Source organism: Oenanthe melanoleuca, chromosome 3 (genome assembly GCF_029582105.1).
Source record: "Oenanthe melanoleuca isolate GR-GAL-2019-014 chromosome 3, OMel1.0, whole genome shotgun sequence".
In the NCBI taxonomy this organism is placed as follows: Eukaryota; Metazoa; Chordata; class Aves; order Passeriformes; family Muscicapidae; genus Oenanthe; species Oenanthe melanoleuca.
Genome location: NC_079336.1, coordinates 1,182,463 through 1,197,291, shown reverse-complemented (window position 1 = coordinate 1,197,291; position 14,829 = coordinate 1,182,463). Strand labels below are relative to the sequence as shown.

Sequence of the window (14,829 nt, the reverse complement as noted above, 5' to 3'; positions counted from 1 at the left end):
CACCTTTTCCCCCTTTTTCCCCTCTTTTTCCCACTCCTTTTTCCCCTCATTTTTCCATCCTTTTTCCCTCTTTTTCTCCCTCCTTTTCCCCCGTTTTCTTCTCATTTTGTACTTCCTTTTTTCCTTCTTTTTCCCTCTTTTTCCTCTTTGTTTCCTCCTTTTTTCCCTCCTTTTTCCCTCTTATATTCCCCTTCTTTTTCCCCTCCCTTTTCCCCTTTTTTCCTCCTTTTTTTCCCCCCTCCTTTTTTCCTGCCTTTCCCCCCTCCTTTTCCCTCTTCCTCCCCCTTTCTCTCCATTTTTTCCCTCCATTTCCCTCCTTTTTTTCCTCTTTTCCCCATTTTTCCCTCTTTTCCCTCCCTTTTCCCTCTGGAATTCCGCTGTCACCGCCGCTGTCACCGCCAGGTCGCAGTGTCCGCCCGCCGCTCCCTCCTTCCCTCCCTCCTCCTCTTCCCGGCATTTGCATTCCCAAAAAAAAAAAAAAAACCAACCCAAATCCATCCCGTTCTTAACCCAGAATCCCAAAATTATTTGGGCTGGGGAAGAATTCCACCATGATCCATTCCCTTTTCTGGGCAGGAATTCCCAAAATCCCACCTGAACTTTTCCCGGAGCGGCTCGAGGTTGTTCCCGCTCATCCCATCCCTGTTCCGTGGGAGAATCCTGATCCCAGAATTCCTGGCTGGGAATTCCGGAGAGGAAAATTCCCATTTTTCTCCAAGCTCAGCTCCTCCAGCTCCGTGGCCTTTCCTGGTTTTCCATGAGATTGTGATAAAAATCCAGGATTTGGACTTGGAAATGTCCCATTGCTGAGCTCATCCTGTGTATTCCCTCTAGAATTCCCAGATCCCATGGATCCAACCAAACCCAGTCCCATGGATCCAACCCATCCAGATCTGATCCCTCTGGAATTCCCAAATCCCATGGATCCAACTTGTTTCGATCCCATGGATCTGACCTGTCCAAATCCCCCCAGAATTCCCAAATCCCATGGATCCAACCCATCCTAATCCCACGGATCCGACCTGTCTGGATCTCTCCAGAGTTCTGAAATCCCATTGATCCCACTTGTCTTGATCCTTCCGGAATTCCCACATCCCATGGATCCAACCTGTCCTGATCCCATGGATCAATCCAACCTGTTCTGATCCCTCTGGAATTCCCAAATCCCACAGATCTGACCTGTCCCAATCCTTCTGGAATTCCCAAATCCCATGGATCCAACCTGTCACAGTTCCATGGATCCAACCTTTCCTGATCCCATGGATCTGAGCTGTCCCCGTCTGTCCAGAATTCCCAAATCCCATGGATCTGACCTGTCCCAATCCCATGGATCTGACCTGTCCTGATCCCTCCAGAATTCCCAGATCCCATGGATCCAACCAGTCCTAATCCCATGGATCTCACCTGTCCCGATCCCATGGATCAAATTTGCCCCAATCTAATCCCTCTGGAATTCCCAAATCCCATGGATGTGACTTGTCCTGATCCCATGGATCTGACCTGTCCTGATCCCTCTGGAATTCCCAAATCCCATGGATCCGACCTGTCCAGATCTGATCCTTCTGGAATTCCCAAATCCTATGGATCCATCCTGTCCCCTCCAGCATTCCCAAATGCCACCCATCTCATCCCATGGATCCGACCTCCAGGAGAATTCCATGGGAAGCAATATCCCAAAAAAAAAATCCCCAAAAATCCTGGAGTTCCCAGGGATTTAACCCACATCATCCCGGAGCCCTCCCCTTCCATCCAAGGTCCCTTCGGATGCGGAAAAATTGGGATAATCGGATTGGATTTGGATTTTTGGATGGATGTTGAAGTGGGAAAGGAGGTGGAAAAGGGGAGGGGAAACGGAAGGGTGGAAAATCACATCCCAGAAACGCCAAATGGATGGAATTCCCAAAATTCCTGAGGGGCCGGGGCATGTAGGAATTTTATCCCAATCCCGAAATTGCAGGAATTTTTCCCCAATCCCGAAACTGTAGGAATTTCACCCCAGTTGTGGGAATTTCACCCCAATCCCAGGAATTTCACCCCAATCCCAAAAATCCCCTCCCATCAGCTCCTCCCAATTAATTTTTTAATCACCAATCGCCCTCCTGGAAAATCTGGGAATTCCCTTGGGCTAATCCCTCCTCCCCCACCCCACTGTGAGGGGCTTGGGGTCATTCCCCTTCCTAAATCCACAAAAATCCCAAATTTATGGCGGGAAAAGGATGACAGATCCAAAAAATTCCCGTTTTCTCCCTCAAAACCCTAAAATCTTTTTTTTTTTTTATAAATCTCTTTTTTCCCCTCTCTCCATCCCATTCTTCCTGTCACTCTTCTCCACAAATCCCAGATTTTTTTTTTTTTTGAAAAGCACCAAAATCTCCCATTTTTTCCTGCCCTAAATCCATGGAATTCCCGTGGGATGGGGACAACGGGGACGAGTCGCAATCAGGTCGTAGAAACCATAAACTGATTTATTTCTTGATCCTTTTGCTATGTACAAGTTTAATGGAGAAATCTCGGTAGGAAACAATTTATAAACAACAAAATCTCGGGATTTTCCTGGAATTTTTCCCTGTTTTGGTTTTTTTTTTTTTAATTTTCTCCCATTTTTTCCCGGGAAAAATTGTATTATTAATTTTTTGAGGATTTTTTGTTGTTGTTGTTTTTTAACAAAGGGCAGCGCCGCGGGACGGGCTCGGGAATGAGGTTTTGGAATTTTTTTGGTTTTTTTGGGATAAATCAGGAAGGATGGAATGGATCAGGTTGGATTTTCCTCCTGGGAAAAAATGTGGGAAAATCCCACTTTTTTTTGTTTGTTTGTTTTTTTTGGATGAGGGACGCGACGGGTGCGGAGCAGAGGAGCCAAACCCGGAGTGGTTTCGAAATTCCAAGGAAAACGCTCGGAAAAAGGCGGGAACAGCAGCGACAAAATTAAAATAATTAAACGGGGAATTAAAACAAACGAGAGTTTCCAGAATTCCAGGAGATTTTGGGACGCGACCCTGGAAATTTGGGAATGAATCCTGCGGGAAGCCAAAAATCTCGTTGGCGATGCTGGGAAATCCTCCGGGAATTCGGGGCTGATTTTTGACTAAAAAAAAAAAAAAGAAACAAACAAAGAAAACAAAAAAAAATTTCCAATTTTTTTGGCCAATAATTCCATTTTTTTCCGGCAAAAATTCCATTTTTTCCCCCGCGTTTCGCGTCGATTTCCGCGCGGATCCCTCCCGCCCTCCCGCGCTCGCGTCGGAATTCGTCGGCTCCGGGGTAAAATGTGGATTTGAGAGGGTGAAGAGGAAATTTGGAGCAGATTTTGGAGATTTTTCGGGTCTGAAGCGCTTTGGGGTCCGGCAGAGAGAGGACGGAGCGGCCGGGGCAGGAGCAGGATTTTAATTTTGCCTGTGCCGGGCTGGGAAGCGGTGCCGGAACGCTACAAAAAAAATACAAAATAAAATGGGGAAAAGAAAGGGAAGAAAAATAAAAAAAAAAAATTGGAGGTAAAATGGAGAAAAAAAAAAAAAAGGGAAAAATTAAAAAAAATGGGAAGTAAATTGGAGGAAAGAAAGCGGAAATATTTTTTTTTAATAGGAAATAAAGTGGAGAAAGGAAAGGGGGAAAATGGAATTAAATAGAGAAAAGAAAGGGGGAAAAAGCCGGAATTAGAGAAAAGAAAAGGGGGAAAAAGGAAAAAGTACAAAAAAATTGGGGAAAAGGGAAAAAAAATTAAAAGGAAATAAAATGGAGGAAAGAAAGGGGAAAAAAATTAAAATAAGAAATAAAATGGGGAAAAAATCCGAAATTAAATAGAGAAAAGAATGGGAAATAAATAGGAAATAAAATAGAGAAATGGAAGGGGGGAAAAAGGAAAAATTACAAAATAAAATGGAGAAAAGGGGGAAAAATTGAAAGGAAATAAAATGAAGGAAAGAAAGAGAAAAAAAATTAAAATAGGAAATAAAATGGGGAAAAGAAAAGGGAAAAACCCCAAAATTAGTAGAGAAAATAAAAGGAAAAATAGGAAATAGAATAGAGAAATGAAAGGGAAAAAGTTGGAAAAATTACAGAATAAAATGGAGAAAAAACACAGAAAAGATTTTTTAAAGGGAAAGAAATTGGAGGAAAGAAAGAGAAAAAATAGGAAATAAAATAGGGGAAACAAAGGGGGGGAAATAAAATGGAGAAAAGAAATGGAAAATAGAAAAAAAAATACAAAATAAATTTTGTAAAAATGTTGAAAAGAAAATGGAGGAAAAAAGTGAAAAAAAATTAAAAAGGAAAAAATGTGAAAAAAATTTAAAAGGGGGGAAATGGAAAAAAAAGGAAATGAAAAAATGTTAACGGGGAAAAAAAGGGTAAAAGAAAAGGGGGGAAAGGGAAAAAAGGACAAAAGGGAAAAAGGGAGGGAAAATGGAAAAAACCAGGAAAAAACAGAAAAAAAGTATAAAAAATTGAAAAAACCATGGAAAAAATGGAAAAATTGGAAAAAAATGGGAAAAATGGGGAAAAATGGGGGAAATGGGAAAAAATTGGAAAAAATGGGAAAAAATGGGAAAAAATGGGGAAAAAGGGAAAAAATGGAAAAAATTGGGGAAAAAATGGGAAAAAATTTGAGAAAATCATGGAAAAAAATGGAAAAAAATGGGAAAAAAAGGAGAAAAAAATTGATAAAAGGTGAAGAAAAGGGGAGAAAGGGAAATAAAGAGGGGAAAAAAAAGGAGAAAAAAAGGACAAAAATGGGAAAAAAAATTAAAAATAAGGAAAAAAACCAAAGCAGCTGAGCCGAGAGCGGAGGGAGCGGGAATCTCAATCCCGGGAATCGGGATGGAGGCGCATCCCGGAATTTTGGGAGATGCCACCCGGGAAGGGGGGAAAAAAACTTAAAAAAAAAAAAAAAAAAAAAAAAAAAAAAGCGGAAAAATGTGAAAATTCTCCCAAATGTGAAATTTGGGGTGGGGCTGGGGGGGCTCTGATTGCCCAGCCTGGAGGAGGGGACATGGAATTCCAGAATTCCGGAATTTCGGAATTCCCAAATTTCTGTGGGAATGGCAGCGTTCTGGGCAGGAATTGGTTAATTTTAAAATAGAGTTTGACTTTGATTTCCTTTAATTTTTCAAAATTTATTCTTATTTTTATTTATTCTATTTTAATTTGTTTTTAAAATTTTATTTTATTTTAATTTATTTTAATTTTTTATAGATATTTCTTCTTCTTAATTTAAATTTTATTCACAATTAAAATTTATTTGAATTGTTCCATTTGCATTCAATATTTTATCTCATTTTTAAACTTTATTTAAATAATTTTGATTGATCTTTTATTTCTTTTAAATAATTCAAATCGATTCTTTATTCTTCTAAATATTTTTGAAATTTTAAAATATTTTTGACATTTACTCTTTATTTCTTTGGAATATTTTTGACATCTGTTTTTTATTCCTTTTAAATATTTTTGAAACTTATTCTTTATTCCTCTTAAAATATTTTTAAAATTTATCTCTTATTTCTTTGCAATATTTAAAAAATTTAGTCTTTATTTATTTTAAATACTTTTTGGCTCATTTTTTATTTCCTCTAAATATTTTTCATTTCTCTTTATCCTTTTTAAACCTCTTGAAATGATTTGATTTTCACATATTGAAATTTTAATTTTTTTCATTTCTTCTTTATTTGGTACTATTTTTTAAAATTCTACTTTAAATCTCCTTGGAGCTTCATTATTTATATTTTTTTATTCTTTAAAAAAAAAAAAAACAAAACTCATTTTGTTTAAACGTTTCCCTTATTTATTTGGAATTTTGATTTTATTTTTTTTTTCCTAATTTTTTTATTTGGGGAGAACAAATTCGTGCAGGACGTGGAGCAACAACCTTGAAGGTGACACCAAAGGTGACCTTGAGAGTGACCCCAAAGGTGACCCTAAGGGTGACACCAAGGGTGACCCCCAAAGGTGACCCCAAGGGTGACCCCAGGGGTGACACCAATGGTGACCCCAAAGGTGACCCCAAGGGTGACCCCCAAAGGTGACCCCGGGGGTGACACCAAAGGTGACCCCAAGGGTGACCCCAAGGATGACCCCCAAAGGTGACCCCAAGGGTGACCCCCCAAAGGTGACCCCAGGGTGACACCAATGGTGACCCCAAATGTGACCCCAAAGGTGACACCAAGGGTGACCCCAAGGATGACCCCCAAAGGTGACACCAAGGGTGACCCCCAAAGGTGACCCCAGGGGTGACACCAAGAGTGACACCAAGGGTGACCTCAAAGGGTCAAAGGGTGACCTCAAAGGGGTTGACCTGAGGATGACCCCACAGGTGAGCCCAAGGGTGACCTTGAGGGCAACCCCGAAGGTCACCTTGAAGGTGCCCCCAGAGGAGACCCCAAAGGCAACCATGATGGTGACCTTGAAGGTGACCCCAAAGACGACCCCAAGGGTGCTCCCAGAGGCAGCTTCAAAGGTGACCCTGAGGGTGACCCCAAAGGTGACCCTGAGGGTGACCCCAAAGGTGACTTCAGAGGGGTTGACCTGAGGTCACTTACAGGTGACCCAGCAGGTGACCCCAAGGGCGACTCCAAAGGTGACCCCACAGGTGACCCCACAGGTGACCCTGAAGGTGACCCCAGCGGTGTCCCCAGGGCCACCCGCCCCTTCCCGCGTGGCCCCGCGTCCCTCCCCGGCGCTGGCGCTGCCGCTCCCGAGGCGTCGCCGAGCGGCTGCTCTTGGTGATGGCCCCCTTGTAGGATGGCACGCATGGGATGTGGCGGGCGGGGTGGAGGGTTGCCGGCCGGCCGGCGGCCCCGGCGCGTCCCGGTTTAGATCTCGTTGTTCTGGCCGGCGCCGGCGCCGGGGCCGTACTCACTGGAGCGCGGCGCCATGCCCAGGTACTGCTTCAGGAACTCGCTAAACCTCTTCTGGTTGTTCCACTTCCGCGCCGACTTGCGCACCCCGATGAAGCCCCCGTACCTCTTCTGCACCCCCTTGGCCGCCCGGCCCGCGCCCAGCCGCCGCGAAATGTCCTCCTCCTGCTGCTCCTCGTCCCGGCTCGGCGGCTCGGCGGCGGGCAGCGGCGGCGCGTTGGCCGCGCCGGGCCAGCGCTGGGCGGACAGGTGGCGCGGCGCGGGGCGGCTGGCGGCCGCGCACAGCTCCCAGGTGGCCCTGGGCACCGCTTGGCCCTCGCACTCCAGCACGCAGATCTGCGGGGAAAGGGGGGCACGGAGGTCAGGGGTTGGAGTGGTTGGGTTGGAAGGGTCTCCAAGGGATTTGGGCGCTCCTGTAGCATCCCGACACTCGACACGTTGGAAAACGCCCGGGGGAAGGGGCCGGCAGCTCTTCAGAACTTCCCTGGGCTCGTGGTGGGAGGTGTCTCCTGCCTGTTCCAACCCCGTTCCAACCCCGTTCCAACCCCATTCCTGCCCCATTCAAATCCGGTTCCGGCCCCATTCCAAACCCATTCCAGTCCCGTTCCGATCCCATTCCTGCCCCACTCAAATCCTGTTCCAGCCCCATTCCAGCCCCGTTCCTGGGTTCCCAGAGGGATCAGGGTGGGGGAGATGCTCCCCAATATCCCCCAGACACCTTCTGCAATTCCCCATGGAATTTCACACTCCTGCTCAGCCATTCCGAGCTCTGCTGGGTCCTACAGCCCAGAAATCATTGAGTGTGGGATGGTGGAGGTGGGAAGGGACAGGATGGAGGTGGGACAGGATCGTGGAGGTGGGTGGGACGGGCTGGTGGAGGTGGGACAGGATGGAGGTGGGACAGGATTGTGGAGGTGGGTGGGACAATGGAGGTGGGTGGGACAGGGTACAGCTGGGACGGGATGATGGTGGGAAGGGACGGTGGAGGTGGAACGGGACCTCTGGACCGTTCTGACAGTGGAGGTGGGAAGGGATGGAGTCAGGACAGGATGGTGGAGGTGGGACAGGATGGAGGTGGGAAGGGACGGTGAAGGAGGGTGGGACAGTGGAAGTGAGATGGGCTGGTGGAGGTGAGATAAGGTCGTGGTGGTAGGACAGGGACGGGATGGAGGTGGGATAAGATGGTGGAGGTGGGACGGGGTGGAGGAGCAGGGATGGGATGGAGGTGAGACGGGACAGGATCGAGGTGGGACGGGACAGAGAAGGGATGAGATGATGGAGGTGGGACAAGATGGAGATCAGACAGGGTAGAGGTGGGATGGGATGATGGAGGTGGGTAGGACGGTGGAGTTGGGACAGGATAATGGAAGTGGGATGGGATGGAGGTGGGACACATTGGAGGTGGGATAAGATGGTGGAGGTGGGATGGGACTGGCTGATGGAGGTGGGACAGTAAAGGTGAGAAGGGATGCCGGAGGTGGGACAGGACGGAGGAGGTGGGTGAGACAGGGAGGAGGAGGGACAGGATGGAGCAGGTGGGTTAAAATAGTGGAGGTGGAACAGTGTAGAGGCGGGATGAGCTGGTGGAAGTGAGACAGGAAAGGATGGAGGTGGGTGGGACAGAGCAGAGGGGGGACAGGGATGGTAGAGGTGGGTGGGACAGAGCAGAGGGGGGACAGGGATGGTAGAGGTGGGTGGGACAGTGCAGGAGAGATGGGCTGGAGAGGTGGGGTAAGATGATGGAGGTGGGACAGGGTAGAGGTGGGATGGGCTGATGGAGGTGGGGAGGGATGGGATGGGATAATGGGATGGGATGGGATAATGGGATGGGAGGGACAGGACGGTGGAGGTGGGCTAAGATGGAGGTGGAACAAGGTAGAGGTGGAACGGCACCTCTGGTCCATTCTGACAGTGGAGATGGGACAGGACAGGATGGAGGTGGGACAGGGATGGTGGAGGTGGATCAGGACCTCTGGCCCGTTCCCATGGCAGCTCCTGGTGCCGGGAGCTGTTCCTCCCCTGCGCCAGAACTTTGCTCCTCTCCTCGCTGCTCTTCCCGAGGTTTCTCCAGAGCTGGGAATGTTCCTCTGGAGCCCTGGGCGGTCCCACCAGCCCTCCCAGCTCTGCCACATCTGCTGAGCTTCTCCTGCTCCATTCTCCAGGCTGATCTGCCTCGGGATTGTCCTCGAGGATGTCACCAGGGCCACTGGGGTGAGGACTGAGCCCAGCCAAGGGTTGGCCAAGCACGGAGCCCTTCCTGTCCTGCACCCCGTCAGCACAGCTCCGCGGGAGGGAGATGGGGCTGGGGCTGGGGCTGGGGATGGGGATGGGGATGCTCTGCGCTCCAGAGACCCACAGGAAGCTCCCCAGATCCCCTCCATCCTCCCTCGAGGCAGGCAGGACCCTCCAGCCCCCGGCACGGCCGCTCCCAGCGCGTCCCCTCGTCACCGGCGTCCTTCGGCTCCCGCGGGTTCCGCCCGCCACGGCCGCGTCCTGCTCCAAGCTGACCCCAACTCTGCTGTGGGGTTTTGGTGCCACCAAACCCACCATGGCTGTGTCTCATCCCTTTCCAAGCCACTCCTGGCTCTCCTGTGGAATTTTGGTGCCACCAAACCCACCATGGCTGTGTCTTATCCCTTTCCAAACTCGACCTGGCCCCACTTTGGGATTTTGGTGTCACCAAAGCCATCATGGCTGTGTCCTATCTCTTCCCAAGCCGGTCCTCGTTCTTCTGTGGAATTTTGGTGAAGCCAAACCCACCACAGTTCTGTCCCATCCCTTTGCAAGTCAGCCCTGGCTCTCCTGTGGAATTTTGGTGTCACCAAACCCGCATGTCCATGTCTCATCCCTTTCCAAGCTGGACCTGGCCCCACTTTGGGATTTTGGTGACACCAAACCCACCATGGCTGTGTCTCATCCCTTTCCAAATCAGCCCTGGCTCTCCTGTGGAATTTTGGTGCCACCAAACCCATCCAGAAGAAAATCATGGAAGAGCCAAACTTGCTAAACGCTGGAAGGGACCTTCTGGAAGGCCCAGCAGGGAAGGGCTGTCCTCCTGCAGGTGGGATCGTCTCCATCCCGGCGTCTCCTCCATGGTGGGGTCGTTCCAACGCTGGAGCCCAGCTGGGCTCACCTGAGCCAGGTGGGAATTCCCTCAAATCCTCTCCCTCAAACCCTAAAATCCCTTTTTTTTAATCCCATTTTTTAATCCCTTTTTTCCCTCAAACCACCCCGTTCTTCACAACAGGGTCACCCTTCCTGGAGCTCTTCCCCACCAGAACATATTCTGGATTCCTTCCTGGAAATGCACCAAAATCTCTTTTTTTGGGCTCCTAAATCCAAGGAATTCCCACGGGATGGGACAATGGGGACCTGCTCACACCCGAGCGAGCTGGAGGACATCCAGGGGGTCTCATGGCCACCTGTGGGCCCCAAAATTCTCTTCTTGGCCACCAGGGAGGTGCCACCAGTGGTCACTCAGGGCTGCAGTTGGTTCTTCCTGTCCTCGTGGGCTCTTCTGGCAAAACCCAAAATCGGGAGAATCATCCCCAGGCCAGGCGGTGCCGAGGGGTTTTGGGGCCTCTGCTGAGCTGAGGTTCCTCTCCTGGCATCTCCAAGGTTTTGGGAGGGTCTGGAGGTCACGGATCCCACGGAGGGGACAGTTCCAGGGACATCCCGGGCTCCCCGGCACCGGCCGCGGTGTCGGCGCTGCTGGAAGTGGTTCTTGTCCCAGTCTCGGAGCGGGTCAGGAATCCTTGGAGAACAGCACTCAGCGCGGTCCCAGGAGACCCCAAATCCAACCAGGAGACCCCAAATCCCAGTGGGAGGCCCCAGATCCCGGCAGGAGGCTCCTTCCAGACCAAACCGAGTCCAGGAGACTCCAGATCCCGCCAGGAGACTCCTCTCAGACCTAAACCAAACCTCAGAAGACCCCAAATCCCAGCAGGAGGCTCCTTCCAGCCCAAAGGGAACCTCAGGAGACCCTAAATCTCACTATGAGACCCCAAATCTCACCAGAAGACCCCAGATTCCACCAGGAGACACCTTCCAGACCAAGCCAAGTCCAGGAGACCTCAAATCTCACCACAAGACCTCAGATCCTGCCAGGAGACCCCAAATCCCAGCAGGAGAGTCCTTCCAGACCAAATTGAACCTCAGGAGACCCCAAATCCCACCAGGAGACCCCAGATCCCACCAGGAGGCTCCTTCCAGACCAAATTGAACCTCAGGAGACCCCAAATCCCACCAGGAGACCCCAAACCCCAGGGTTCTGGTTGGAGCTCCAGGAGCAGATAAACTGATCCCACAGAGGTTCTGGTGCCTTCAACATTTTGGGGCCGAACCAGGGCGGTGGCACCCCAAAACCTGGCTGCACTGGGGAAGTTGCTGGTTCCTCCAGGGGTTTTTTGGGATATTTTCCCTCCCTCAGGACCATCCTGATTGGGATCTTCACCCCAATTTGGGACCATCCCAGTGCCAGGACCATCCTGGATGTCCCCAGCACCCAATTTGGGATCTTGACCCTGACTAGGGATCTTGACCCCAATTTGGGACCGTCCTGATTCAGGATTTTCACCCAATTTGGCATCTTCACTCTCCCTCGGGACTATCCCTGCTTTGGGATTTTCAACCTCCCTCGGGACCATCCTGGTTTGGGATCTTCACCTCAATTTGAGACGATCCCAGTGCCCATTCAGGACCATCCAGGATGTCCCCAGCACCCAGTTTGGGATCTTGACCCTAATTAGGGATCTTGACCCCATTTGGGACCATCCCAGTGCCAGGATCATCCAGGATGTCCCCAGCACCCAATTTGGGATCTTGACCCCAGTTTGGGACCATTCTGATTCAGGATTTTCACCCAATTTGGCATCATCACCCTCCCTCGGGACCATCCTGGTTTGGGATCTTCACCCCAGTTTGGGATCTTCACCCCAGTTTGGGATCTTCACCCCAGTTTGGGACCATCCCAGTGCCCATTCAGGACTATCCTGGATATCCCCAGCACCCAATTTAGGATCTTGACCCTGATTTGGGATCTTGACCCTCTCTCAGGACCATCCTGGTTTGAGATCTTCACCCACTTTGGGATCTTGACCCCAATTTGGGACCATCCTGATTTGGGATCTTCACCTTCCCTCGGGACCATCCTGGTGCTCACTCAGGAGTGACAGTGACAGCAGGTGGCACCTTCCCCTCCAAGCCCAAATGTCCCCAAGACCCCAGCAGAAGGAAAAGGGCACCCAGAGCCCTCTGGATGTGGGGACAAGGGACAATGGTGGCACTTGTGATGTCCCCAAGACCCCAGACAGAGGGAGAAGGGCACCCAGAGCCCCTGGGGACAAGGGACAATGGTGGTGGCACTCACAGTGCCCAGAGCCCCTTGGGGACAAGGGACAGGGGACAGTGGTGGCACTTGTGATGTCCCCAAGACCTCAGACAGAGTGAAAAGGGCACCCAGAGCCCCTGGGGTCAAGGGACAATGGTGGCACTCACGTTGCCCAGAGTTTTTTGGGGACAAGGGACAGGGGCACCACTCATGATGTCCCCAAGACCCCAGACAGAGGGAAAAGGGCATCCAGAGCCCCCTGGGGACAAGTGGCAGGGGTGGTGGCTCTCATGATGCCCAGAGTTTTTTGGGGACAAGGGACAGGGGAGGGTGGTGGCACTCACGATGCCCGGTCTTTTTTGGGGACAGGGAACAGGGGTGGTGGCACTCACTGTGCCCAGAGGTCCATGGGGACAGGGGTGGCATTCACAATACTCAGAGTTTTTTGGGGACAGGGGACAGGGTGGCACTCACATACCCAGATCCCCTTGGGGACAAGGGACAGGGGTGGCACTCACATATCCAGAGCTTTCTGGGGACAAGATTCAGGGGACAGGGGTGGCACTCACGATACTCAGAGCCCCTTGGGGAAAAGGGACAGGGGACAGGGGTGGCACTCGCAGTACCCAGAGTTTTTTGGGGACAGAGGACGGTGGTGGCACTCACAATGCCCAGAGACCCTTGGGGACCAGGGACAGGGGACAGTGGTGGCACTCACAGTACCTAGAGTTTTTTGGGGGCAGGGGACAGAGGTGGCACTCACGATGCCCAAAGTTTTTTTGGGGACAGGGGACAATGGTGGCACTCACTGTGCCCAGAGCCCCCTGAGGATCAGGAACAGGGGACAGTGGTGGCACTCACAGTACCCAGAGTTTTTTGGGGACAAGGGACAGGGGACAATGGTGGCACTCACGATGCCCAGAGTTTTTTGGGGACAAGGTTCAGGGGACGGTGGTGGCACTCACAGTACCCAGAGTTTTTTGGGGACAGAGGACGGTGGTGGCACTCACAATGCCCAGAGCCCCTTGGGGACAAAGGATGGGGTGGTGGCACTCACGGTGCCCAAAGCTCCATGAGGACAGGGGTGGCACTCACTGTGCCCAGAGTTTTTTGGGGACAAGGGACAGGGGTGGCACTCACAGTGCCCAGAGTTTTTTGGGGACAGGGGACAATGGTGGCACTCACTGTGCCCAAAGCTCCATGGGGACGGGGGTGGCACTCACTGTGCCCAGAGTTTTTTGGGGACAAGGGACAGGGGACAATGGTGGCACTCACTGTGCCCAGAGCCCCCTGAGGACCAGGGACAGGGGACAGGGTTGGCACTCACAGTACCCAGAGTTTTCTGGGGACAGGGGGGCACTCACAGTGCCCAGAGTTTTTTGGGGACAAGGGGCAGGTGGCACTCACTGTGCCCAGAGTTTTTTGGGGACAAGGGACAGGTGTCACTCACAGTACCCAGAGTTTTTTGGGGACAAGGGACAGGTGTCACTCACAGTACCCAGAATTTTTGGGGACGGGGGCAGGTGGCACTCACAGTGCCCAGAGTTTTTTGGGGACAAGGGGCAGGTGGCACTCACGATGCCCAGAGTTTTTTGGGGACAGGGTGGCACTCACAGTGCCCAGAGTTTTTTGGGGACAAGGGACAGGTGTCACTCACAGTACCCAGAGTTTTTGGGGACGGGGGCAGGTGTCACTCACAGTACCCAGAATTTTTGGGGACGGGGGCAGGTGTCACTCACCAGGACGTCGAAGCTGTCGCGGTACAGCAGGCGGTCGCAGTGCGCGCAGTCGTCCCGGCAGTCGCCGCGCGCGCGGGCGAAGAGGCAGAGCAGGAGCAGGTCCCAGAGCACGACCCTCATGGTGCCACCGGCAGCGGCTGCGGGACAGAACCCCAAAAATCAGAACCCCAAAAAACCGGGAAACCCCCGAGGAATCCCACAAAAACCCCTCAGAATCCCAAAAAAACCGGGAAACCCCCAAGGAATCCCACAAAAAAATCACGTGAAATCCCACAAAAAAAACCCCTCAGAATCCCCAAAAAACAGGGAAACCCAGTGAAATCCCACAAAACCCAGGACTGCCACAAAATCCTGCAAAATCCCGTGAGATCCCACAAAAACCCCGTGGAATCCTGCAAAATCCCACAAAATCCCGCAAAATCCCATGAAACCCCACGAAATCCCGCTAAATTACATAAAATCCCACAAAAACCCCTGAAACCCTTCAAAATCCCACAAAAATCCTGTGAAATCCCTCAAAATCCCATGAAACCCCACGAAATCCTGCTGAATTCCATAAAATTCCTCGAAACCCCTCGAAATCCCACAAAAACCCCGCAAAATCCTGTGAAATCCCGTGAAATCCTGCAAAATCCTGCTGAATTCCATAAAATCCCACAAAATCCAGCAAAACCCCACAAAATTCTGCAAAACCCCGTGAAATCCCGCGGAATTCAGTGAAATCCCACAAAATCCCTTAAAAATCCCGCGAAATTCTGCCAAATGGCACAAATCCCACAAAATCCCACAAAACCCAGTGACTGCCACAAAATCCTGCAAAATCCTGTGAGATCCCACAAAATCCAGCTGAATTCCATAAAATCCCACAAAAACCCCTGAAACCTTTCAAAATCCCACAAAAATCCTGTGAAAT

General features: G+C 50.7%; 1 protein-coding gene across 2 annotated transcripts; it reads right to left on the bottom strand.

The window, feature by feature from the left end:
• Nucleotides 1-2,810: 2,810 nt before the first annotated feature.
• Nucleotides 2,811-14,042, bottom strand: PNOC (prepronociceptin). 2 transcript variants are annotated; one of them, XM_056486554.1, is made up of 3 exons: nucleotides 13,917-14,042; nucleotides 6,851-7,184; nucleotides 2,811-3,424 (listed from the first exon to the last, which is right to left on the bottom strand). In XM_056486554.1, exons 1-3 carry the CDS (start codon nucleotides 14,034-14,036, stop codon nucleotides 3,384-3,386), a joined length of 495 nt encoding a protein of 164 aa, XP_056342529.1. In that variant the 5' UTR covers nucleotides 14,037-14,042; the 3' UTR covers nucleotides 2,811-3,383. The 2 variants fall into 2 exon arrangements, with proteins under 2 accessions (XP_056342529.1, XP_056342528.1); XM_056486553.1 differs by lacking the exon at nucleotides 2,811-3,424 and having other exon boundaries at nucleotides 5,636-7,184.
• Nucleotides 14,043-14,829: the final 787 nt, after the last annotated feature.